Here is a 26,689-nt window from a genome sequence, read left to right as displayed (position 1 = left end):
TAAGTACTGGTTATGTCTAATACAATTGACCGTCACAGTTGGATAAGTCTTTGCCCCTTAGTTTTCTCATCTGTAAAATGAGTCAAAGTATTAATCACTTCATGAAGTTCTTTGTTTTGTTTTCGTTTTGTTGTTGTTGTTGTTTTGAGACAGGGTTTGTTTGTGTAGGTAGCCCTGGCTGTCCTGGAACTAGTTCTGTAAACCAGATTGGGCTCGAACTCACAGAAATTCACCTGCCTCTGCTTCCTTAGTGCTGGGATTGAAGGTGTGAGCCACCACTGCCCTGGCTGGGCCTCTTTTATTAAAGAAACTAAGATGTGAGAAGAGCTTAGAACAGTAGCTAGCATATAGCAAGTACTTAGCCTGTCTTAGCTGATGCTTTCATTGCCTCCACTACAGCTGTTATTGCCATCACCATCATAAAATTTAATTGTTGATGACAGATGGTGCTGAGAAGATTGTGTTCATAAGTAGAAGACTGAAACCATATCCCCTTTTCAGTTTGTAAAACTTCAATTCAAAATGATCAGAGACCTTAATGAAAGACATGACCCTCCTAGAGGAAACCAGGGAAACAGGCAAAGGCTTTCTGTATAAGACTGTTGATAAATGGGGGCTGGTAAGATGGCTCAGCAGGTTAGAGACAAACCTAACACCCAACTTTATCCTTGAGACCCATATGGTAGAAGGAGTAAACCAACTCCTGCAAGTTGTTCTCTGGCCCTCATACATGTACTGTGGCATGCGCTCCTTTCTCTCCTTCAGAAGTCAGTAAATAATGCAATAAAAGAATTGACAAATGATGTTATGCCCTATTAAAAAGCTGCACAGTTGGAACACAGAGAGTGAAGAAACAACCTATAATATGGGTAGAAGTCTGTTTCCTTAGTGTATTTCAGTTATTTGACAGGGGAGTGAGACCCAGAATATAGAACTTAAACTGAGCAGACAGTTTTCAAAACAAGTACAAATGGCCAATAAATACATGAGAAAAATGTTGAGGAATTGGAGAGATGGCTAAGCCACTAGGAGTGTGTACTGTTCTTGTAGAGGATTGAGTTTGGTTCCCAGCACCCGTGTAGGGTGGTTCATGACCACCCATAACTCCAGTTTTGGGGATTCTGATAATTCTGGCCTCTGTGGGCATCCACATAGATACACACACACAACTTTTATGAAAATGTTCAACATCTTCAGCCATCAGCGAAATGCAAATCAAAGCTACATCGAGATTCTGTCTCACCAGAATGGCTCTTGTCATCAAGCAAAAGCAGCAAATATTAGTGTTGATATTGGGAGCTGGAGAGGAGCTCCTATGTGTTGTTGGGAATGTAATTAGTACAACCAGTATGGAAGTTCTTCAGAGTTAAAACATAGGAAGAATCACCTTGCGATCCAGTTGTACCATCACCCCTGGGTATATACCAAAGGAACCGAAGGATGCCACTGCTGTTCTCAGTAGTCAGGTTATAGATTCAGCCTAGATGCCCATCGACAGATAACTGGGTAATGATATACACAAGGGAGTATTATTCAGCCATCAAAAGATTGGGATCAAATCATATGTGCAGGAAAATAGAACTAGAAATTATGTTAAATGGAGATAAACCAGACCCGGAAAGGTAAATATTGCATGTTTTCTCTCTAGATTTAAAGAAAAAGACGCGAAAGTAGGAGGGGAGGTCATTTTTGTAAAGAGGAATGGAACCAGATGGAGGGGGAGAAGAGAGGGCAATCGGGGAGTGATAGAGTCAAGTACATTATGTATGTGAGTGAGAATGTTACAATATGCTAATAAAGTAAAAATAGGTAAATAAAAAGGGCCCAGTCATGGGAAAACAAGTCTTAGTTGTTGGACTGAGGATAGAACTCAGAGTGAGGGAACTTGCCTGGCATCTGTTACACCTGGGCGACAATCTTAGCTCAGCACCACCGGAAAAGACAAAATAACTTGTCCTTTTCTAAACATTTGTGACTTACCTCCTTTGCTGGATTGTAAGCTCTGAAATTAGACAACATGTTTAAAGAGTAAAATGGAATCAGAGAAAGACTAATATAGAGAGCAAGGGAGATTTAAAGAAACACCTAAAGAAGTCTAGGCATCTTTATTACAGTAGATTATTTTATTAAAAGTACTTAGTGAAAGGGCAAGGTGGTGTATCTTAAGGGTGAACACTTGCCTAGCATGTGAAAGTCCCTGTGTTTAATCTCTCTTGTGGTGGGGGAGATGTAGGGGAGGAATAAACACTGAAGGCTGGTTGGAAGTAAGAATATAAGCCCAAAAGTTCTGTAATTATTTTGGTAGGGTGTGTGGATTATATGTATTGGTGATTGACTTCAAGTCACCAATAATGCATGATCACATTAAGGAAAAAAAAATTTCTATTGGGATCATTAACCAAGTGTAAGTCCAAATTTGAATTCTCTACTTCATGCTCCCTGTGTCTTCTATCCAGTCTGTTGTATGAGTCTGAATTTGTGCCTGCCTGCTGTCTGGTAAGTCTGTGCCTGTGTCTGCATGATGTGTGTGTGTGTGTGTGTGTGTGTGTGTGTGTGTGTGTGTGTGTGTGCGCGCACATGCGCGCGCGTGTTGTGTAATCATTTGTGTCTGTCTGTATGTCTGTCTTTGCTCTGTATTTACTGAACAGCACAGAAAACATAACATGGGGGAAAGAGTGGGATACTTTATAGAAATCTTTAACAGATTTTTTTTTAACAAGGGATTAAGTCACTGACTCCAAATGATCCTAACTGATCCAGGCAACAAACTACTACAAACGCCATTGTCTATGAACCAGTATCCATAAGTAGATACTCATTTTAGATGGTTGCTTTCAACTTCTGTATTTGTTCCTTTCAGCAAAGGGTACACATGCATTGTTCTGGATCAGGGGCATGGAAAGAGTACATTATTTAAGATCATGGCTATGCCATTAGCTTTGGTTGCAAAAGTTGATTATATGGGAAATCCAAGGCAAGTAAGGTTGATTGTTCCATTGTTCTTTCTCTTAAAGACAGATTAAACAAACAGGGCAAGTATATCCTAAGATAGAAATCTTTTAAATGACTTTCACTTTGGCTGTGAGTTCAGCAAAAGTTCCAGTCTCTTAGAATGTGAGAGACATTTTCATATTGCATTGCCACAGTGGGTAAAGAAGTTGTGAAATAGAAGTCATGCATATTTTTGTTTTTGCACTCATATGTATGGATTGTAAAAACCTTGGTTTTCAAGGACTGTGGACTATGAATCTTTCCTGAACTTTTCATAATGTTTAGTCCTACATGGCAATTTTAATTGCTAGGCTAATGCTGGTAATTTACAAAATGTCCTCCATTCAGTGCTGTGTGAAGATTTATTAGAGGTGAAATCAGACCATAAGGTTCTCTGAGGTGAGCACATGTGTGCCTGGTAGGGATGAGTGTCAGCAAGCTTAGAAGTGCCCTTTCCTTCCTCATGATACCCAGTTACTGGCATTTTCTCTCTTAATTGTGAATTTTGTATCTGATGACAGATATAACCATTTTAGTTTTTTATTTTAGGTCATAATTTCTACATTTCAAAAGTTCTTTATTAAGCAAAAAGTTTTGTTATTTGAAACCTTTTTATTTTGCTGTTATTGGTTTCATTTTACTATTTGCAAAATGAGAAAACCAACTATAGCCTATTCCTTTCATCAGGGTTAAATTTCTGCTGATATTTTGAGAGTGATTTTGTTTGTGCTAGATGTCCTCTACCCTATGATGTATTATTATTTCTTGGCCTGTATTTAAAAAAAAAATGTTACTATTCTAGATGTCATTGATCAGAGTGAATCGCTTTGGTTCCCGGGGAGGTGGAAGAAAAACTCTGAAAGTAAAGAAGAAAGCTTCAGTGAGGCAAGAATGGGATGTAAGTTTGGGATAATAAATAACATGTTCTGGGGAATGGACATATGACTCTTGTCATGTGTTATGACGGAGCTCGGCTGTAATAGGGTTGGGTGGGTTTCTAGGCGTGTTTCTGGTCTTGGAAGGAAGAACAGGATATTGCCCGCCCCCCAGGTACATATACTAAGGGTAATAACTTGTAGTTCCTTCCAAGAATTAGAGTTTTAGTGAGATAGAAACTGTTCTCAAAAAAAGGTTTCTTCTGCAGCTTTCTGTAGTGACCACACTTTCTTTGCTAAAAAACTTTACGATTGCCTCATGAAATCCTAGTATGTGGGAATTATGGCTTCAGTTAAGTTTACTCATTTTGAATATTTATTGCCTGTTTTAAAATAATGGAGTGCTTTATTTCCTGTATAACACTTAAAATAGGCTATTGGCTAGAAGACATTTAGAAGTAATCTGTTTTAACATTATATTAACAATATTGGTTCCTAAAAAAAGGATTTTTTGGTCTTAGGACTTTCAATCAATTTTCAGCTACTAAAACTCAGTAACTGTTAATACATATTTTAAAAGCTCATTCTTTTTTCCTTTTAAAAGAATACTGTGAATGATCTAACAGTGCATCGGGCAACTCCTGAAGATCTGGTAAGTTTAACCCTGAAAGTTGAGTCCTGGACTATGTTTTAGTTAGTTCGGGTTTCTACCTTCAGAACAGAGACCGTTGTCCCGTCTGGGAATTGTTTGGCTTTATTTTATCTGTTTACATCTGTATATCTTAAGAAATTTCTGATTTTACGGAGGCTTATTAGCGACTGTTAGATTTTTACAGTCTTATTACTTATCTAGAATTGACCTATAATATAGGTCTCTGTTTGTCTTTCCTGTCTAGAAATATCTTCGGCATTTTGTTATTATTATTATTGTTATTTTAAAGACAGGCCTGTGCTGTGTAGCCCTAGCTAGCCTGTCCATGGTGGTGACTAATCATCTTTCTGTCTTTGTAGATGTGCCTAGCCTTGACTTCTCTTACAGATGGAATGCAGTATGTGGTTTCTTTTATGTAGCCTCTTTTTCTGGCATATTTTAAAGATTCATCCATATTATAGTATTTATCTCTACTTCATTCCTATCTGTATGAGTTTCAATGTTCCATTGAATGGTGATTCCAGATTTGATTTATCTGTTAGTCAGTTGTACATCTGGTTTATGCTTCTTTTCTATTATGAGTAATACCATTGTTGATATTCATGTACAAGTCTCTATGTGAACATATGTATATTCAGGCATTTGTGTATATCTGGAATAGAATAGCTAGGTCTTGTGTTCATATTGGACTTTATGAATAACTGCCAAACTGTTTCCAAAGTGCTTTCATGGTTTAAATTCCGCCAGAATGTGTGGAGCTTCCAGTTTATACACATCATTATTGTCACCTTTAAAAATGTTAATTCTCCTGGTTGGTATAAAGTACTGTCTCATTGTGATTCTGATTTGCATGTTCACAATTCTTGATTACCAGACTTTTTGGTAGTTTGCATGTTGCATGGGTAAAACTTCATTAGATGATCCAGTTTTGTTTGTATTTACAAGTCTGAGCACTAGAGTACTTGTAAAGGCAAATGTCTACTTTTATTCCTCAGTCACCCCAGTGAGCTCTTCCCTTCCCACTCTTTAGGAGCTCTGGCTTCTATCTCCTCTGCCTCAGGAGCTCTCCTTCCCTGGATATCTACATCATCTGTGACCTCACTTCCACGTGAATCTACTGCAGAGCTATACACACAGTGCACCATTGACTTGGAAGTAATGCAGTTATCATGAAAGGGCTGTGCTTTACCAAAGACGACTTTGGTGGATTTTGTACCCTTTATATCATGTGTAAAGTGTTAGTGTTGACCACTAACTGATATTTTAGTACTCGCTGTATGAGTTTCAATCTGTGAATTGAAGTACAGTAGGGTTTTGATAGTCTGTACAACTGTAGTAGAAGTTAATATTTTTATGTTTTTAGGCGAGACCTCCAGGTTCTTGATACTTCTCTTTTAGATCATTTTTGAAAACTTAGAAGACTATGAAAGTTTTTAGCTATGAATGTACACACATGCATGCATGCATGCATGCATGCACACACACATGCTGAACCAGAAAGAAATAAGACGTGGTGAACTAGTGTAAGTGGTCTTACATAGGAGCATACAACTTTGCTACTGAAAACATTCCTTTACAGTTTTTTCTTCTGTATAGGTCCGCCGTCATGAGATACACAAGTCAAAGAATAGAGCATTGGTGCACTGGGAGCTTCAAGAAAAAGCTTTGAAGAGAAAATGGAAGAAGCAGAAACCAGAAGCTGCAAGTCTTGAAAAAAGAAGATTGTCTATCATGAAGGAGGTACTGTGAATATTTATTGTCTTTCGAGTTCTCTTTTCCTCGGGTTGACTTCATTGGAGAGATTCTAGTGCTTATTACGTCTGTAACAGTGAGCTATGTGGTGGCTTTACAGAGAGCAACAAGATGCTGAGTGGAGTCTAGTGTGGACAGCACTAGGGTGGGCAGAGTCTAGTGCAGAGAGCAGCAGCACGATGGGCGGAGTCTTCTGTGGACAGCAGCAGGGTGGACAGAGTCTAGTGCAGAGTACAGCAGGATGGCTGGTGTCTAGTTTGCTGCATTAAGTGTTGTTTCCACAACTCTTTAGCTCTGTAGCCTAGATTATATAGCTCCTTGAATTTTCTTTTTTCCTTTTTCTCTTTCTCCCTTTCAAAAAGTAGCTTACAAAGTGGCATGTTCCTTCTGCCATTGTCATAATACTTAATTGTGGATGGTTGACTCCCACTCCATCTCCGCCATCTCCCCACCCTTCCTCCTGCCTGCCCCACTGATTCTTCTACCTCCAGCATTCCCCATTTCATTTCATATCACATGTATTCTCATCATCTTTTTTCCAGTTTCATGGTCCTGTAAGAAAGTTTTCTGACCTCTATACACAATTACTCCCACGTAAATATACATACTTTACAGCTATGTCCACATACTTTACTAGCGTCCACACATAAGAGAGGACATGCTGATCTCATCTATTTGGGTGTGGGTTGTCTAACTTAATATTTTTAGTTCTATTCATTTGCTTTTACAAACTTTGTAGCTTCATTTTCCCTACATTAGCTTGATATTTTTTTTTTAAATCTTTAAAATTCTTAGCTGTGTTTCCAGGCAGTGGTGGCATATACCTTTAATTTCAGCACTTGGTCAGGCAGATCTCTGTGAGTTCAAGGGCAGCCAGGTCTAAAGAATGAGTTCTAGGACAGCCAGGGCTGTTATACAGAGAAACCCTATCTCAAAACAACAACAACAATAAAAAAACAAACAAAAAATACCCCCCCCCCCAATTCTTGGCTGTGTTACAAGATTTTAATGGCATAATACTTAAATTTTTTTTTTGAAAAAAAATGTATGTGTATGATGTTTTCTCTTCATGTATGTCTGTGTACCATGTGCATGTCTGATGCCTATGGAGGCCAGAAGAAGGTATCAGATCCCTTAGAGGTGGAGTCACAGACAATTGTGAATTACCATATAGGAGCTAGAAATTGAATCCAGGTCCTCTGGAAGAACCACCAGTGTTCTTAGCCATTGAGCCATCTCTCTAGTCCTGGCATAATGATTTTAAAGAGATTACCACAGTCTTTGGCAAATAGTGCTCTATATCTGTAAACTTCTGTAATTATGTCTCAGTTCAACAGAATGAAATAAAATCAAATATTTTGTGTGCCTGTTGATCTAGGTCATCAGCCATTTACCTCTGACTTAACCTTTTTGCCTGCTCCAGTGTTTGAAGATGTAATCAGATTTGTAGGGTGGATAGTCTGGGAAGTCAGAAGGAACGATAGCAGAGCAACCTTTTTATCTGAGCTGAAGTCACAGTGAAAGAATGTGCTGTGTGTGTGCCTTCTTGACCAGGCTTAGCTTACAATGTGTGCTCTCTGTGTGACCTTTCATGGTGACTTTAAGTCACATGCTGCCTTTTGAAAAATTCCTTGGGTTCTTAAGAACAGTGGTTCTCAATCTCTTGGTCGTGACCCCTTTGGATCAAACAACTTTCACAGGGGTCACCTAAGACTATCAGGAAACACAGATATTTACAGTACAATTCATAACAGTAGCAAAATTACAGTTATGAAGTGGAAACAAAAATAATTTTATGGTTTAGGGGGGGGTCACTGTAGCATGATGACACAGCTGTATCAGCTGTATTAAAAGATTGCAGTGTTAGGAGGGTTAAGAACCACTGTCTCATAGAAATTTTATGCATTAGGAAGAATGGTTTCTCCCAAATAAATGTTTCCATGACTTGAAAAAAGAACAGTGGGTTCTGAGAATGCGACTTTACATCTTGTGATCTTGGGCCTGTCATTCACATTTGGTATATGCCAGTTCTCACTGAAAGGCCCCAAACCACAGATCTGACCTAGAAAACCAGATGATCTCTTTGGGAGGGATTGAACTCAGGACTGGTTTCTTTCTCTAGCTTTAATTTCCTTTTCTTTTTTATTTTGAGGTTTTATTTTAATTTTTTGTCTATGAGTATTTGCCTGCATGTATGCTTGTGTGTCTGGTGCCATTGGAGAGAAGAAGAGGGTGTCGATCCCCCCCCCTCCCCACGCCCCAGAACCAGGCCACAGAGTTGTGAGTTCAATGTGAAGGCTGGGACTTCAGCCTGCTTCCCCAGCAAGAGCCACGAGCTGTCTCTCCAGTCCTGCTAGCTTTTCATAGTAGATGTAGTGGGAGAAGAACAGTGAGAGAAGAGGGGTCTAAGGAATGCTGCTTCCTCCCTCTGTAGTGCAGTGACTCTCAGTCCTGACTGCACATGAGGGTTCATCATGGCTGACATGCTCCTCAGGAGGCTGGGGAGGCACTGTACCTGGACTAGTGAAGCTAGGTGTGGACAGTTTCCCAGGGTGTTTTCCTGTACTGCACGGCTTCAAAGCCACAGCTTTGGTGAGATTTAGATGTTTCCTTTTAGTAATGGCTCTGACTTAGTAAGGCTAGTGCAGTGATCTTTGGCCACAGGAACAACCTGCTCCAAGAAATGTTACAGAGACTTAGCAGAAGAGGGCAAATCAGTGGCCTTACTTGAGACCTGATTGTAACTAATACCCTGTATCAACATGATTAGTAAGATTATCCCTTTGTCAATTTCTTCTGAGCCATAGCTATGCCGATCCCATTATATATTACATATAATGTAAGTTATAATCCCCAAGATCTTCATTTCATGGACTTGGTCCACCAAAGATAGAAACTTGGTTCATAAGATAATGCAATTTGTATTGTAATAACATTCCAAGTACTGCTAGCATATACAGATTTTCAGTGGATACCATCCTTCTGCCACCCCTGTAGGGTCCAGGAGGTGCTTAGATCTCGGTTGACATGCCAGTATATCTTAGAAATCAATATGTAGAAATAAATTTACCTTTTAAAAAATGCCTAGGCTAAGTATAGATTTGCCATAATTTATTTATTGATTGTTTTATTTGTGGACACTGATATTGTGTATTAGAGTGCAGATTAAGCTTCTGGGAAGAAAAGGACTCAATATACAGAAATTTAAACAAAACACAAATTTGGCTCTCTTGTGGAAGGACTCAGAGGTAGCTGGTAGAGGGCCCTACAGTTCTTCAGCACATGACTTAATACAGGATGGCTGTTACAGTGTCCTTCAGTTGTTTGCAAGCAAACAGCAAGGGGAAATAGACAGTGTCTGCTATTGCTTTTATGCTAGCCAGAGTTTGAGTCAGTGTTAGAAATGGAGTTACTTTGATTTTTAACATTGCTTACGGCTTAAGAATGCCATCTGGTGGTGGTAGATAGAATTGACTCATCTTTGGCCTGTGTCTTTGCTTGTATGTATGTTAAAGGCCTTCAGTAGAAAGTACACGATTAGAGGCACGATTGTCGTGGTGCTTTTGTGTAACCATCTCTCCAGGGTAAAAACCTAACTTGTTTATAAATACCAAAGCATAACATTTTTTGTTTAATCCTAAAACCCACACCTTGTTTTTTAAGTCACAGACCGGGTATGACCAGTTAGTGGATTATCAGAAGACTTCAGTGGTAGGAACACCTTTGCGTTTATGGCTCAGATATTTTTTTTTTTAAATAGATTTCTTTTGAGAGATCCTCAAGCTTTTTCTTTTTAAAGTATTTTATTTATTTATTTATTTATTTATTTATTATACAGTGTTCTGTATTATGTATACATGTATGCCTGCAGGCCAGAAGAGGGCACCAGATCTCATTACAGATGTTTGTGAGCCACCATGTGGTTGCTGGGAATTGAACTCAGGACCTCTGGGAAGAGCAGCCAGTGCTCTTAACCACTGAGCCATCTCTCCAGCACCCTGGCTCAGATATTTTTATTCTGTGTTTTTAAACTATATTATTATTTACTAATGGGTTATGAAATCAAATAAATGGGCTATAGCCATCACTTAAAACTAGAATGGAATAAAACTTAAAAAGTCTTTCTCATGTGGAAATCCTATGTAAAAGTCTTATTTTAAAAAGTTTGTGCGTTTTGGGAGAGCAGGCCTTATTCCTCACGTGGACTGCACAGTAGAGCTGGCCCAGTTGGCAGAGGTGTGGGTGAGCTAGCCCCAAGTTGTGAGTGTGGAAGAGCTGTCTCTACTAATCATCTGTGAGGTAGTGGTGGGGCATGGGAGAGATGTCCCCCCTTACCCCTTGTCCTTGCTGCCTGTGACAGACGAGGGTGCTGACCCTCTCCCTTACCAGCCCTGCACCTCACCTGGACAGCAGAGCAGAGCTGACCCTACTGACAGGAGTGTGGGAGATCTGGCCTGCCTCTCATCTCATAGGGAGGTGTGGAGGTGGGGGAGACCTCCTCCATTCACTGCCTGTGGCAGGTGGGAGAGCTGACCCTGAGGTCATAAGAGTGGGAGAGCTGTCCCTGCCCCTCACCAATTATAGTACTTGAGAGGGTGGCCCCCATACCTCACCTGGTTAGCATAATAGAGCTGGCCCTGATGTCCAGGTATGGGAGAGCCGACCCTGAGAACTGCTGCAAGGGGTGAACTAGCCAGGGCAATGTTGGGGAGCTCATCCTGGTGATAAGGACAGGGGAGAGCTGGCAGGCTGACCAACCCTGCAACTACCTAGGGCCAGAACCAGCGTTATGAGTTGGCCCACCCCAAAATCTACACCATCTATGATCTGCTGGAGCACATGAAGGGGCTGGTCCTGTAGACCCAAAGCTGCAGGATCTCCATGACATGGGACAACAACAGGATATCCTAGAGGAGTCCCAGTGAGGGTCCAGCATCGATAGTGTAATAGAAACCAGAGGCCTAGAACCAGACCATTGACTCTCTGCAATCAATGAACACTTGCAAGTAAAGATATATGGACAAAGGGGTTTATTGTGTGACTCACTGTGTCCCACTACAGCTTCCATGGGGAGATCCCCGCCCCGTTTTTGTCTCTTAAATTTTGTTTTATGGGGGGGGGGTTGCAAGGGCAGAGGTCAGATAGAAAGGGATGGGGAAATGAGTAGGGTTGAGATGTATGATGTGCAAGATGCAAAGAGTAAAAAGAAAGTTAAAAAAGTATATGAGAGAGTGAGTGTATATGTGCATGTGAGTGTGTGTGTGTGCATATATACGTGTCTGTGTGCATGTGAGTGTGTGCATATATATGTGTCTATGTGCATGTGAGTGTGTGTGTGAATATATGTGTCTATGTGCATGTGAGTGTGTATTCATATATATGTGTCTATGTGCATGTGAGTGTGTGTGCATATATGTGTGTCTATGTGCATGTGTGTGTGTGTGTGCATATATGTGTCTATGTGCATGTGAGTGTGTGTGTGTGCATATATATGTGTCTATGTGCATGTGTGTGTGTGTGTGTGCATATATATGTGTCTATGTGCATGTGTGTGTGTGCATATATGTGTCTATGTGCATGTGTGTGTGTGTGCATATATGTGTCTATGTGCATGTGTGTGTGTGTGTGCATATATATGTGTCTATGTGCATGTGTGTGTGCATATATGTGTCTATGTGCATGTGAGTGTGTGTGCATATATATGTGTCTATGTGCATGTGAGTGTGTGTGTGTGCATATATGTGTGTCTATGTGCACGTGAGTGTGTGTGTGCATATATGTGTCTATGTGCATGTGAGTGTGTGTGTGTGTGCATATATATGTGTCATGTGCATGTGAGTGTGTGTGCATATATATGTGTCTATGTGCATGTGTGTGTGCATATATATGTGTCTATGTGCATGTAAGTGTGTGTGCATATATGTATGTCTATGTGCATGTGAGTGTGTGTGTGTGCATATATATGTGTCTATGTGCATGTGAGTGTGTGTGTGTGTGCATATATATGTGTCTATGTGCATGTGAGTGTGTGTGTGTGCATATATATGTGTCTATGTGCATGTGAGTGTGTGTGTGAATATATGTGTGTATATGTGCATGTGAGTGTGTGTATTCATATATATGTGTCTATGTGCATGTGAGTGTGTGTGTGTGCATATATGTGTGTCTCTGTGCGTGTGTGTGTGTGTGTGTGCATATATATGTGTCTATGTGCATGTGATGTGTGTCTATGTGCATGTGAGTGTGTGTGTGCATTTATGTGTGTCTATGTGCATGTGAGTGTGTGTGTGTGCATATATATGTGTCTATGTGCATGTGAGTGTGTGTGTGTGCATATATATGTGTCTATGTGCATGTGAGTGTGTGTGTGCATATATATGTGTCTATGTGCATGTGAATGTGTGTGTGCATATATGTGTCTATGTGCATGTGAGTGTGTGTGTGTGCATATATATGTGTCTATGTGCATGTGAGTGTGTGTGTGCATATATATGTGTCTATGTGCATGTGAATGTGTGTGTGCATTTATGTGTGTCTATGTGCATGTGAGTGTGTGTGTGTGCATATATATGTGTCTATGTGCATGTGAGTGTGTGTATTCATATATGTGTGTCTATGTGCATGTGAGTGTGTGTGCATATATATGTGTCTATGTGCATGTGTGTGTGTGAGTGTATGTGTGTGTGCATACATATGTGTCTATGTGCATGTGAGTGTGTGCATATATATGTGTATATGTGCATGTGACTGTGTGTGTGTACACATATCTGTATATGTGTCGTGTATGTTCCAGATCACAATGTAATATATTTTCTTCAAAGCTACAGATAACTGTAATTGCCCCACCTACTGTTATTTAATATTGCCGTTGGCGGGTTTTAGGATGGTCATGGCCCATGGTTAAAAGCAAATTCAGCAACCATAATCAATAAAGGTTGATATTTAAGCTTTTAAAGTGTTGTGTTTGGTGCCTTCCTTAGTCCTTTTCCTTAGTGATTTTAAGAACTGAATATATTCTCCTCTGAACAGTATTTGTTTTTTTCTTAATATGTGTGTAGATTCTTTCTGATCAGTACCAGACTCAGGATGTGCTAGAGAAGTCTGATCAGCTGATGGCTGCAGCCAAATGTCTGTTTGTTGATGTTCCTCGTAAGCGCACAGGTATGTGTTCAATCCACACAAAACCCACTCTTCTTGATTTTTTTTTTTTTTTTTTTTTTTTTTTTTTTTTTTTTTGAGACAGGGTTTCTCTGTAAACAGTCCTGGCTGTCCTAGAATTTGCTCTGTAGACCAGGCTGGCCTTGAACTCATAGAGATCCATCTGCCTCTGTCTCCTGAGTGCTGGGATTAAAGGTGTGTACCACCACTGCCCGGCTTTGTGCTTCTTTCTTAAACCCAGCTTGTAAGTAATTAGAATTCTAATTGGCTAGTATATGAAGATTACTGGGGCTAAGAGTCATAATTAGTTTGTTCTTTACTATGAATATGAAGTGTTATTATTCATCTAATGGAATTATTCATTTAAGGGAATTCATCTAAGGGAATTATTCATCTAAGGGAATTACCTACAAATGTATGATGTGAAGTGCAGTGTTTTGTACCTATAAAACGTGGCTTAATTTTTCTTTTTATTAAATTGCCACATAATTAAAATATGTATATTTATATATAGTTTGAATAAGCTTAACTTAAAATCTAAAGCAGCTTCAGTTTCCTGCCAAAAGAAACTTTGCTTATCTTTAGTTACATATGATTATTCTCACCCCCACCCACACCCCCAGGGTCCGAGTAGCCAAGACTGGCCTTGAACCCCTGAACTTCCTGCCTCTTAATTTGTGAGTGCTGACATTATAGACATGTATCACCATTCTTGGCTCCAACATTATTAATCCTAATCAGTATATAACTTGTTTAATCTTATAGAAACATGTGATTTATTTTTAGTAGAAACTTTGAATTCCAGGTCAGCCATTTATTAGAATAACTCTGGGCTAGTTACTTAATTTCTCCAAGTTTCAGCTTACTGATTTGTCAAATCATAGACTATATCTCATGGAATTGTGAAGGTAAGAATGAGTTTAGATATGTTTGATACATAGACATATGGGTAAGAGGAACTGTTTGAGATTTCCCTGAAGTAAAGGGAGCCTGTGACAGTGTAGAACTTTTGAAGCTGTTTAAGCAGATGAAAGAAATCATAATGACTTGGGTTCCTTCTGCAGGGTTTCCAAATGTAACAATGGCTCCAGATTCCTCTCAGAGTCCCATTGGAATAAATCAAGATCCTGGCACCCAGTCCACCCTTAATGAATCTCTCATAGAGCCTCAGGTAATGCATTGCGCTCACAACCAAATGCCTGTGTTAAAATGAAGTTCAACTTGACAGGGGCACTGTGGTAAACATTTAAAACGCTTAACTGTCAACCATTGTCCTGTCAGCTTTAAAGAGATGGTAGAAAAAGAAAACTGACTAAGGAGATTGGGAAAAGTCCACTAGAAAAAGAAGAGAACATCCAAGAGGATAGGAAGTTGCAGGATGGGTGTGTAATTGAGTGTGTGATGTGATGTGTGTGTGTGTGTGGAAGCCAGGACAACCTTGGTGTCATCCTGAGGAATACTGACCACCTCCTTTGAGACAGGATTTCTCATTGGTCTGGAATTCACCCACTAAGCCTAGACTGGCTGGCAAGGAGCCCTGTGGGATCTATCTCCCTGTCTCTGCCTCACAGTACTGAGATTAAAAGCATGCACTGCCATGCCTGGCCCTTTAGTGTGTTAGGTGTTGGACTAAATTCTTCATGCACATAAAACCCTTATTGATTGTAGGGGAAGAGAACTTGTAATGAGTAAGGTGTAATGAGTCAGAGAAGGAAAGGGAAAGATGGAATTGTCTGGTTAGGAATAAGTGTTCTAACACTGACCTTGTAGAAGCATTTTGAGTGGAGTGACCGGACAGAAGCAAAGTTGCAGAGCACAGATGGTTGCTGCAGAATGGGAAATGATTGTTTAAAGAGATTGTTGTGCCAGTAGTGATTGCTCAACCATGCAATACTAGCACTAGAAAGCTGAGAAAGACAAATTATGAATTTGGGGCCAGCCTCAGGAACATAACAAATTGAGTTAGCCTGGTCTAATCAAAAGCAAAAAATGAACAGAAGATAGTATCTCAGGGTGCACACAAGCTTAGTGTAAGAAGGGAAAGTTTTCTTATATTTAAATACCGAGAGCTGAAGAGAGCTCTAAAGATGCTAGAAGGATACTAGAGGAAGAGTTGAGAAGTTTCGGTGTTTGGCACACATGTGAAGGCAGGAGGAGAAATATCTGTTATGATAAAAAGAAACAATGAGTGAGCATGTAATCAGGTTGTGCTGTGGTTTTATTGTTGAGATAGACTCTTAATGAAGTAGACGATGAAGGAGAAGAGAGCACTGTGCACAGCCAGTCAGATGACAGCGAGAATGAACTGCCTAACTCCGTCAGCTCGCAGTCTAACAGGAACACAGAGAGGTATGTGTGTGTGTGTGTGTGTGTGTGTGTGTGTGTGTGTGTGTGTGTGTGTGTGCACATTTGACCATCACAGAAGAAACTGCGCATGCCATGAAAAGTCACTCCAAGTGTGCTGTGCCAGGATGTATTTTTGTTGTTGTTCATTTTTTTGTGACAAGGTCTCTCTATGTAGTCCTGACTGTCCTGGAACTCGCTTTGTAGACCAGGCTGACCTCCAGCTCTCAGAGATCCCAGGTACTGGGATTAAAGGCATGCACCACTGTTCTATATTCTAAAAGTTGTAGGAGTGCAGAAAGCTCTTTATTCCTCTTATACTCCTTTAGGTAAATATAAGTAAATGTATAGACATATATCTCCTGCCCTCTTCTTTCATATATAAAAGATAGCATTCTGTACTTGAATTTATCACCTGGCATGACCTGAAGTCACCCCCCAGCCTTCTGTAAGTTCTTAGGGATCACTTGCTTCAATTTTACATAACAGTGGAGCAGCTGCTGGACCGTAAATTGAGTGAATGTCAGATGGCCATTTGTAATATTTCCAGTACTTTGTTGTAACAAAAACACTATAATAAATATCTTATGATACGTATTTTTATATTATTTGAGATTCATATTTAGGAAAAATTGTTACAAGTGGAACTTGAAGTACTCAGGACTCATTTGAGGCCAGCCTGGTCTACAGAGTGAGTTCCAGGATAGGCTCCAAAGCAATACAGAGAAACCCTGTCTCAAACAACTACAACAAAAAAAAGAAAGAAAGAAGTAGAACTTGAAGTTTAAAATTTAAATGCTACAGTTTAGCTTTAAAATTGTCAAATTCTACTTTGTGAAGAACTGCACTCTGAAATTCCTTCCCAATCCCAGAGTACAGAGCGCTTCTCTTATTTTTTCTCGTGTGTGTGTGTGTGTGTGTGTGTGTGTGTGTGTGTGTGTGTGTGTGTGTGTGTGTGTGTGTTTATGTTTGAGATTCAGTCTCCTCAGGTTACAGTTTATTTTTGTATATGGGATGAGGTGCACAACTATTTCTCTTTTTAATGGCTTTCTGATAATCTTTAAACTACTAACGACCTCCTTCTCGTCCCACTGGTTTGAAAAGCTCCCGTCGTCACGAACTCAGTGTCTGTCTGAGTGTGGGCCCATTTCTGCACTTGCTGCTCTAGTGCTGTTGGCCTCTCTAGTCATTCTCTAGCACTGGAGAGTTGCTTAAGGAGGACTTGTAGTATTTATAGGCACCATAGCTTTTTTTTTCTATTTATTTTTTTATTTATTTTGAGACAAAGTCTCTTTATGTAGCCCTGGCTGTTCTAGAACTTGATATATAGACCAGGCTGGCCTTGTACTCACAGAGATCTGCCTGTCTCTGCCTCTTAAGTGCTGGGATTAAAGGTGTGCGCCGCCATGCCTGACTTTCCTACAGCTTTTCTTATATTTAGGGTGTTCTTGCTGGGCAGTGGTGTTGCACGCATTCAATCCCAGCACTCAGGAGGCAGAGGCAGCTGGATCTCTGTTGAGTTTGAGGCCAGCCTGGTTTACAGAGCTAGTTCTAGGACAGCCAAGGCTACACAAGCAAGCCCTGTCTTGAAAAACAAAAAACAAAAAACAAAAAACAAAAAACAAAATTAGGGTGTGTTCTTAGTAACATTAATCTATTTTTATATGAAAATTAATATCAACTTATTGAGCATCATAAAACAAAGCTTATTGATGTTTTGTGTTAGGACATTATTTTTCCCTTTTGTTAATAAGTGCTTTTTTTTGAGAAATGTTTTAACATTTTTCTTATGTTGGGTTTACTTATTTCTTGCTCAGTTTATCCCTTTGTTTAAGTGGAATTTTTTTTTCTTCCACTACATGTTGTTTTCCCTATGCAGTTGGGGAATTGAGGGCCTTGTGGGAGGCAGGTAACCACTCTTCATGAGCTTTGTCCTATGCACCCTTCCGTATATCTTCCAGCCTGTCATCATTTGTGTTTCAGTAGGCTCCTAATTTCTGCTTCTTACCTCAGTGTCCAGCTACATCACTGAGTCTTGTTAAGTGAGTTCTAGAAACAGTACTCCAGCTTCTGGGTTTAGCATCATGTCCCCTGCAAAGGACAGTTCTTGTTTCCTGTGTCTTACACCTCCTCTCTTCAGTGCATTACTTACAGAGCTATGTAAAACAATAGTGAAGTAGTAGGCATCTCTGCTGTGTTCTTTATCTTATAATAGTATGCTTGTTTTCTATTGGGGGAGTGTGTGGCCTTGTGCACCAGACCCTACCCATCATGATGTTTGGTTGTCCTCTCTTAAGATTGCATTGGTTAATAGTCCAGTTTCTTAATTTTTCAAAGAATTGGGCTCCTGGCTTATTAACTTGAGCTAATAGTTTTATTTCTCCCACCCCAGGTTTTTCCTCTTTACCTTGTTTCCTCTGTGCTTTCTTTTGTTGCTTCTTGACTTAGGAGTGTAGTATTTTTTTCAGTTGACAGAAATAAATGGATTATTTAAGAAAAAAGGTCATTTCAGTTGACTTTTCTGCTTTTCACTGAGAGTTGCCTATACATATATAACTAAAGGCAAAACAAAGCAAAACTGCTGAACCTCTCTGTCATTTCTAGTTTAATCACACTGTGTTCAGGCTGTGGTCTGTCATCTTTCTCCTTGTGGAACTTGGTGATGCTTTCTTTATGAGCTGTTTATGATCACATTTCTGTGAGTATTCCATGCACACGCTTGAGATGTGGCTGTGATTCTATTGGAAGGTATAACGTTCTGTGTGTACATCATAACACCTACCTTGCAGACTATGTTGTATTTCTTCTGTCTCTTTAGTTAATTTTGCCATATTATAGACCAAGAATGATGTATTAAAGACTCCTAGTTTTAACGTGCTTCTGTTTTTCTTTATCTTTCTTGTTTTAATATACTCAATTGAAGCTTAATACATCCTTTTTTTGTGAAGGTGAATGCTATACTTATAGGACATGTATATCTATAAATGCTATATCTTTACTTTGATCAATGGCTTTTAGCATCATAATCTCCATTGTCATAGTAAATATCTTTTGGTCCAATCTGTTTTGTCTGAGATTGGGAATAAAACCTCTACTTCTTGTTTCTGATTGACTGCATTATCTTTGCTTTTTACATATAGTCTTCTACATTTAGTCTTTTGCAGTTGTTTTATATTACTTGTGCTACATTTATTCAGTGGAGAGTGAGTATGGCCTTCTTAGTCAATTTGGAAATTCTGATTGGTGGAGTAAGATTGTAGTACTGGTTGATACAGTAGGTGTGTTAAATGTCAAATTTGCCATATTCACTAATAGTACCTCAAATTGTAGTTATTGTTTTTCCTTTCTGTTTTTGATTTGATCTCACTGAACCTCAGGCTGGCCTCAAACTGTCAGCTTCTGCCTTAGCCTCCTGAGTGCTAGGATTGCAGGCTCCCCCACTGTCTTTTTCTACATATGCATTGTTGCTCTTTAAAACATTTTGGTATTTGGCAAGATTGTAGTTCTGTTGTGATGGCTGCCTTTGTGTAGGAGCCTCTTGATAGGACTGTTAGTCCTGTTCTTAATCTTTGCTGTTAGCTGTGTGCTTTCTTGCTTTTCCTTTGCACATTGACTATTCAACTGAGCTCTTCTGCATTTCTCCCCTATTGTAGTTGCACCCTTAGTTTTGAATTGACAGAACATAAAGCATTTATACACTGTGCTTTCCTGTATGTCATGATTTTTTTAATCTGACAGCCGTGAAATTATTAAATGTTCATCCAGTCCTTTCATGTTCCTTGATTGTTTTGTAATTGAATCTTCATTAGCTAAAGCCCATGCTGTGGGGCCTGTGAATAGAATGTGCCTTGAATTCTTTAGACATTTTTCTTTTTTCCCTTTTATTGAAAATAGATTTTTTTTTTTCCTCATAGCCACTCTCTCTCTGTCTCTCATTAGAAAGCAAACAGGCTTCTAAGAGATAATAATAAAATTATCATAAATTATAATATACTATATTTTATTATAAATTATATATAACATATAATTTAAACATAAAATATATACTGAATAAAATATAATAAGATTTTAAAAAGCTGACACATCAGAATTTGACAAAGGAAGCAGAAAGAAGAGCCTAAGAGAATATACAAGAATCACTTGTTCCCACTTGTTCCCACACTCAAAAACTCCCATAAAAGCACTGAACTGGAAGCCATACTATATATACAGACTCATGCAGGCCCTGTGCATGCTGCCTCAGTCTTGTGACTTCATAGGAGCTTTACTCATGTGGATTTAGAGGGCCTTGTTTTCTTGGTGTCTTCCATCTCCTGACTCCTGCACTTTTCCCACCTGCTCTCTTACAGGTTCCCTGATCCCTGAAGGGAGGGATTTGATGGATGAATCCTGTTAGGTCTGAGTGTTCTAAGGTCTCTCATTCTTTAGCTTCTGTATTTGAAGTACTGCTGGCTTTTTTTTTTTTTTTTTTTTGGCAATGCTCTTCACTCTTGGTTAGCCTTATATGTTGCTTTTCTGAAGTCTAATACTATAGTAATTTTCTTGCTATAATAAATTTCTTCCTATAAAAGGAAATTTAGTGCATTTGTCCATTTAAAAATTTAAAAATTCCTCCTTTTGCCTGAAGAATAGACAGCTCATGTTTATAGCTGGGTAGGTTTATTAGCTTTGTCCTCTCTGTAGGGTTTTGGGTACAAATTCTTTACTCCGTCCTGTCAGTCCAAGCTGGCAATACTTCTGCTGTTAAAACTTTCTCAGGAGCTCTTGTTTTACCTGATAGGCTGTGTTTTACCTGATAGACAAGTGGTCCTCATGATCTTTCTTGGATAATCTCTCTTTTTGCCCTGGCTTCTGCTGAGATCACTGAGATGATCTGGACATTATATCTTGCCCTTCAAAACTAGCCAACACTTGGCAGCACACGTACCTTCCTCTCCAGAGCTTGCTTTCTTTCTTTCTTTCTTTCTTTTTTTTTTTTTTTTTGTTTCGTTTTTTTCGAGACAGGGTTTCTCTGTGTAGCTTTGGAGCCTATCCTGGCACTCGCTCTGGAGACCAGGCTGGCCTCAAACTCACAGAGATCTGCCTGCCTCTGCCTCCCAAGTGCTGAGATTAAAGGGGTGCGCCACCGATGCCTGGTTTACATTGTATTCTTTGTAGCACTTAGCTTTGCAATCTCCTCAGCGAAACTTCTTGATTTACCACTAATAAAATTCTGCTTTGTATACAGTTACACTAAAATTTCTATCACCCCAAACACTGGCTGGTCTCCAATTTCTAACAGCATGTTTTTTATGTTCTTTGGAACTTTAGAAGCTCCACTGGCAGTTGTATTCCTGTCAACTTTCTATTTATAGTATGTGAATTCTCTAAGGCAGTTTGGGATTTCTCTGCAGTGCCCCTCACCTCTTCCTGTGTCTTCAATGGAGGAATTACTAATATCCATTTCTACTGATAGTTCATTTAACACAATGTAGGCTACTTCTGTCATGGCTCTTTTTGCTTGGATACACTTTTAGCAAATGGAGTTCTAATGTGCTACATATAGTTTGTTTGAAATTGAGATTTATGGAGTGGCTTAATTAGATTATTTCTCCCTCTTTAATTTTGGAACAGTTTGATTTATAGTTCACAGATAAACAGCCTGTTCATTTACAACATAATTATTCAGTATTTTTTAAAGAATACATTAACAGTCATTTGGTCATCACTGCAATCAATTTTAGGTTATTTTTATCACTTCAGCAATAAAACACATTTCCTCCCAGCCAGCCCTTTCCACACTGGATAGCCACTAATATATTTTCTTTTTTTTTTCTGCATATTTTTTTATTTGAATTAGAAACATGATTGTTTTACATGACAATCCCAGTTGCCACTAATATATTTTCTGCTCTATAGATTTGCCTATTTAGAAATGTCATATACAGATCATGCAATGCACTGTTTTTGGTATTTGATGTCTTTCATGTTGTAATAGGTAACAATGTTTTATTCCTTTTTCTGGATGAGTAGTACTCCATTGAATAGCTAAACCACATTTTGTACATTCATTCATTATCCAGTAGATATTTAATTGTTTCTGGTTTCTATCTTCCCACTTCTTTTTTTTTTTTTTTTTTTTTTTTTTGAGACAGGGTTTCTCTGTGACTTTGGAGGCTGTCTTGGAACTAGTTCTTGTAGACCAGCTAGTGTGGAACTCACAGAGATCCGCCTGCCTCTGCCTCCCAAGTGCTGGGGCTAAAGGCATGTGCCACCACTGCCCGGCTTCTTCCCACTTCTTAAGTCTCAGTTCAAGTGAGAAATAAACTGTCAGCATTGTCAGTGCTGAGAATGTTTGTGGAAAAGGCTGAGGTCTGTTAGGCTTTCAGGCACTAAGGCCCTAAGCTCCTCTTCTGACTTCTGCCCCATCTCTGGTGCAAAGCATTCACTTCAATATGAGCAGACTGCTCTGCAGATGGGCTCTTTTAAAAGGGGAGACTATATGACAAAACTAGAAAGGCTAGCATTCCTGTGTAAGGGACCAGGGGACACAGAAACTGGAAGGCAGGTGGATTGATTTCTTCCCTAAGATGAGGGGCCTTTTGGCCTCCTACCTGTCTGTATCAGCTTTGTTCTGTTGCTATGATAAAATAACACGGAAAAAGGCAGCCTGAGGAAGAAAGAATTTTGGTTTAAAGTTGCAGAGGAGATCCAGTCCATTATGGCAGGAAGGTATGGCGACAGGAGCACCAGGCCAGTCTGTACCATTGTATTGGCAGTCTGGAAGCAGACAGTGGGAGGAGGGAGTGGGGCGCAGCTATAAATGCTTTACTCTCAAGCCTCACCGGAAGTGACAGACTTCCTCCAGCAAGGATACCTCTCCTAAGGTTCCATAACTTTCCCAAACAGTACCACTGACTGGGATCAAAGTGTTTGAACACAATATTGTCTTGTCAGCTAATGTCAATAGAATTGTTTCTTTAGTTGTGAATTGATGAAAACTCTTTCAAGCCAAGCATGTAAACAGTTGGACAGTTTAAATGATAACACCTATTAATTGCAGTTGTCCCACAATTTACAGGCTTCTTCACCAACTAAAGGAAGAGAATTCTGAGTTAATCAATCAATTGTGGACTGATATTCAGCAGAAAATAGCTACCCAGTCACAGAGAACCCCTCCAGGAACTCCATCCTCACTGCTCTCAGCAGAGGAACAGAAAGGCAAATTGCTCTTTTGTCATTATTTCCAGTAGTAAACTTTCTCAGGTTTTGTTTGTTCATTTTGAACACAATATTTTCAAATGCTACTTAACTTTTGGAGTCTTTATGCATTGACTAAAATCCTGATGAGTCTGTTCATGGGAGTGTTTTAGGGAAAAACATATTCCCTTAAAATGCTTTCTGCTGTGTTCTTCTTTCTCAGCGGCTTTGAATGCGACCGACGCTGTCAAGAGAATCCAGGCTGGGCTTCAGCCTGAGGAGTCTGCTGAGACTGCGGACTCCAGCTATGTGGTGGAGCAAGTGCTGAACTCAAGGAAGCAAAAGCAGCTGTTAAATAAAGGTCTGCACTTTCTCCCTTTACAAAGACAATTGTTAAACACATATCCTATTACAGCTTTATCAGTCATCCAGTAAATGTTTTTCCCTGACACTCATCCGATTGGTTGTATTTAAGTATGAGTTTGCTGAGGGAAAGATAAATCCTTTCTGTACACATAATATGAGAGAGTTATAATACGTTAGTTACAGATAATGTAAACTTGGTTTCAACACTGTAGGTTTTTAATTATAAAGACTGTGGTAACTTCTAACTTTTTGAAAGGTGGACAATTAAATGTTTTCTTGGTAATTTTGTATTTGTGGTTTTCCTGGTTTTCAAATAGAATTACTTTTGTCATTCTCAGTGAAAAAAAAAACAGATATGCGTGCTCCTTCCAAGCAGAAGAAAAACATGTTATCTGCCAGCACAACCTCCAAAGACTTACCAAGTAGCAACACCTGCAGCCTGGATATCCTCAAACACATGATAAATGCAGTGGAACATGAAATGGAGGAGTATGAGCGCTGGACGGGGCGTGAGGTCAAGGGGCTGCAGGGTGGCCAGGGCCTCACAGGCTTCACCCTGTCGCTGGTGAGCTCTCTCTGCCGCCTGGTTCGGTACCTTAAGGAGGTAAGAATGCAAGGTTATGTGACTCTTCAAGGTGTGAATATATGTGGATTGTTTTCTCCTTGCTTAATTTATTGCAACCTCCAAATAAGTAAAGTTAAATTTGAATAGTTTTATTTTACTCAGTTTTAGTTTGTCTGCAGTAAAAATCATGCTTGTAGTCCCCCTCTGTCATTTGACATCTACTTAGGTAAATAATTCTGATATTACTGTAAGCTTTAGAAAAATGCCATCAGTAAGAAAAAATGTGTAAGTAAATAAAGTAATATCTTATGCTAGTTGAAGTATTACTATTAGGGTATTTTGGTTTAGATAGCACTGTTAACTGGAGCTTCATTGTGTTGCTTTCCTCTGCTGGCTGCTCCCATAGCTCATTTTGGAGAGTTGCTTTGCCTGTAATCTGTAAGTTTCATAGGTGAGAAAACTGCTCATGATTTCTGTAGATTGGGAGTTGTCTAAGTGGAAGATGTCTTACTGTTGGGAAAGTAATTTGTACAATAAAGAATTGTTTGCTTATAAATTATAATTGGTCCTCAGGTGGTATAGAATTAGTAGGACATTTAATTTTCTATAAAATCTACTTAAGGAGCTGGGGTGATAACTCATTTGCTAAAGTGTTTGCTTTGATAGCACAAAGACTTGAGTTTAATTCCCAAAGCCTTTGTAAAGAAAACCCTGGCTGTGGTGTCCCAGCACAGGGGAAGTGAAGATTGCCATCCTTCACTTCATTAGCCAGCCAGTCTAGCCAGCCTAATTGGTGAACTCTAGGTCAGTGAGAGACACTGTATTTCTGAGAATGGCACTCGAGGTTTGCATGCTTGCACACCCTCATACACATGTACATGTGCACATTTAAAATCTACATATAGTTTATTTACTATGTATTTAAATCTGTTGAAAGATATGACAAAAACATTGAAGAAAATTTTACTTTAAGCAGTAGATACATCGCTGTAATTTACGTGTCATCTTCATGTGTTTTCCTAAAATTGCCTTGTAATAAAAGCTTTGTTATACTTCAGGCATGTGAAGGTCTTTTCAGTAGATCCTTATTCTGGGATTATTTCATTCTTTCCTTCAGAGTACTATTCATGTACCTTTCATGATGTGAACGGTATTGTAGTTAGTGGATTTCTTTCCCCCTTTTATCTTTATTCGATTTGTTTTTTGACAGTTCCATACACATACGTGGTATATTCTGATGGCTGTCACCCATCCTCTCTGTCTCCCTCCCACTCCTGTTATCCTCCTCCCACCTCTCAGCATCCTTTTCCCTTGAGCCCATAGTCCTGAAAAGTATGCGAGTGCTTAAAAAGCATTGCAGGCTTAGTAATGTGCCTTTCAGCTATTCACTTACTTCCAAAGCTGTGACATTTAATAGGAGAAATAGGTAATATAGTCGAATGTACTTGTTTTAAGTTATATTTAACAATCAGCTTTTGATTGGAGTATATCTCACAGCATGAAATTCAAAGATACAGAAGCACTAATTTTCATTCCTACTTGTAGCTAACCTGTTTGTTTCCTTGTAGCCCATGATTATGACCAGAGACAATAATAGGTCTTTTTAGAGATGGTCTGTGTATTCAAACAGTGTTTATGCACAGCCCTTCACTTTTTAAATGAAAAAAAAATGTAGCTCTTTAATTCTATATACCACTTATAAAAAGTGTTATATCTTTTTAAAGAAGGGACAAGGACAAAAAGGTGCATTTTTATTAATTAGATGTGCCTTCTAATGAAAATTTTAAATCTCATCATTGTCACGGTTCATGCTTTTCTGTAATTATCTTTGCTATCTTTGTAGAAATGAAGTTTTTAGTATGTGATCCTACTTTTGGGAATTTATTTTTGTTTTTGTGTTTGTAGAGTGAGATTCAACTGCGGAAAGAAGTAGAGACAAGGCAGCAGCTGGAACAGATGTTAGGTGATCACCGAGAGCTCATCGATGCTCTGACAGCTGAAATTCTTCTCCTCAGAGAAGAACATAGTACCACGCAGGTATTCACATGTTCTCCCAAAGGCTGCATGCTTAGTAGTGGAGCATGCCTATATGTATGTAGGGTTTTTAGGGAACATAATACCACACAAGTATTTACACGCTCTCCCAAAGGCTGCATGTTTAGTTCTGGAGTATTTCTGTATGCTTGCAGGTTTCTCCTGGAGCTGCCTCCGGCTTAGCTGCACTGTTGCCATTTCCCATCAGGCTTAGCAGCATCAGTGGGTTTGTTATGCCAGGGTCCTCTATTTGAAACTCAACTGCATATAATATATAGATAAGTTTCTAAGAAATATGCCATGGAGTGGAGATAGCAGGATCTACATTTAAATAGCTACCAATACTCTGTCCATTCATACAAAGTGTGAAGGAGTGTTCTGGTAGCCAGTTGTTATTTTAGAGCAGAGGAGAGCCTAGCCTTTAAGCCCTCCTGCAATGACGTCAGATGTTACTCATGGTTGTTTTCAGCGACTTCGTACTTGACTTGCTGCTTGACTAATTACTCTACAAAAAGACATACAATATCTTTTCTAGAAAACTGACTGCTTGCATGCTTCTTTAAGTGTGTGTGTGTGTGTGTGTGTGTGTGTGTGTGTTATGTGACAATATGTGTTCATGTGTGTGGAAGTATGTTGGAGGACAGAGGTTGATGTTGGGGTCAGCCTCAGTGACACTTTATCTTAGTTTTTGAGGTTGGTTTCTCATTGAAGGAAGAGATCACCAGTTTGGCTAGACTCTGGCCAGTGAGCGCCAAGAGTATTCCTGCCTCTGTG

General features: G+C 39.3%; 1 protein-coding gene across 5 annotated transcripts in view; it reads left to right on the top strand.

The window, feature by feature from the left end:
- Positions 1–26,689, top strand: part of Spice1 (spindle and centriole associated protein 1) — a 46,876-nt gene that overhangs the window by 3,710 nt on the left and 16,477 nt on the right. For 4 of the 5 annotated variants that reach the window (XM_027412628.2, XM_027412629.2, XM_027412630.2 and 1 more), the window contains exons 2-11: positions 3,794–3,889; positions 4,471–4,518; positions 6,115–6,258; positions 13,329–13,431; positions 14,493–14,599; positions 15,662–15,777; positions 22,832–22,971; positions 23,174–23,311; positions 23,655–23,920; positions 25,787–25,918. In XM_027412628.2, coding sequence (XP_027268429.1) covers positions 3,794–3,889; positions 4,471–4,518; positions 6,115–6,258; positions 13,329–13,431; positions 14,493–14,599; positions 15,662–15,777; positions 22,832–22,971; positions 23,174–23,311; positions 23,655–23,920; positions 25,787–25,918 — 1,290 coding nt within the window. Of the gene's footprint in view, positions 1–3,793; positions 3,890–4,470; positions 4,519–5,370; positions 5,674–6,114; positions 6,259–13,328; positions 13,432–14,492; positions 14,600–15,661; positions 15,778–22,831; positions 22,972–23,173; positions 23,312–23,654; positions 23,921–25,786; positions 25,919–26,689 lie in introns of those variants that run through there. The other variant, XM_027412632.2, reaches the window with a different exon arrangement.

The sequence above is a fragment of the Cricetulus griseus genome, chromosome 4 (assembly GCF_003668045.3).
Source record: "Cricetulus griseus strain 17A/GY chromosome 4, alternate assembly CriGri-PICRH-1.0, whole genome shotgun sequence".
In the NCBI taxonomy this organism is placed as follows: domain Eukaryota; kingdom Metazoa; phylum Chordata; class Mammalia; order Rodentia; family Cricetidae; genus Cricetulus; species Cricetulus griseus.
This window is presented reverse-complemented; position numbering and strand designations above follow the sequence as displayed.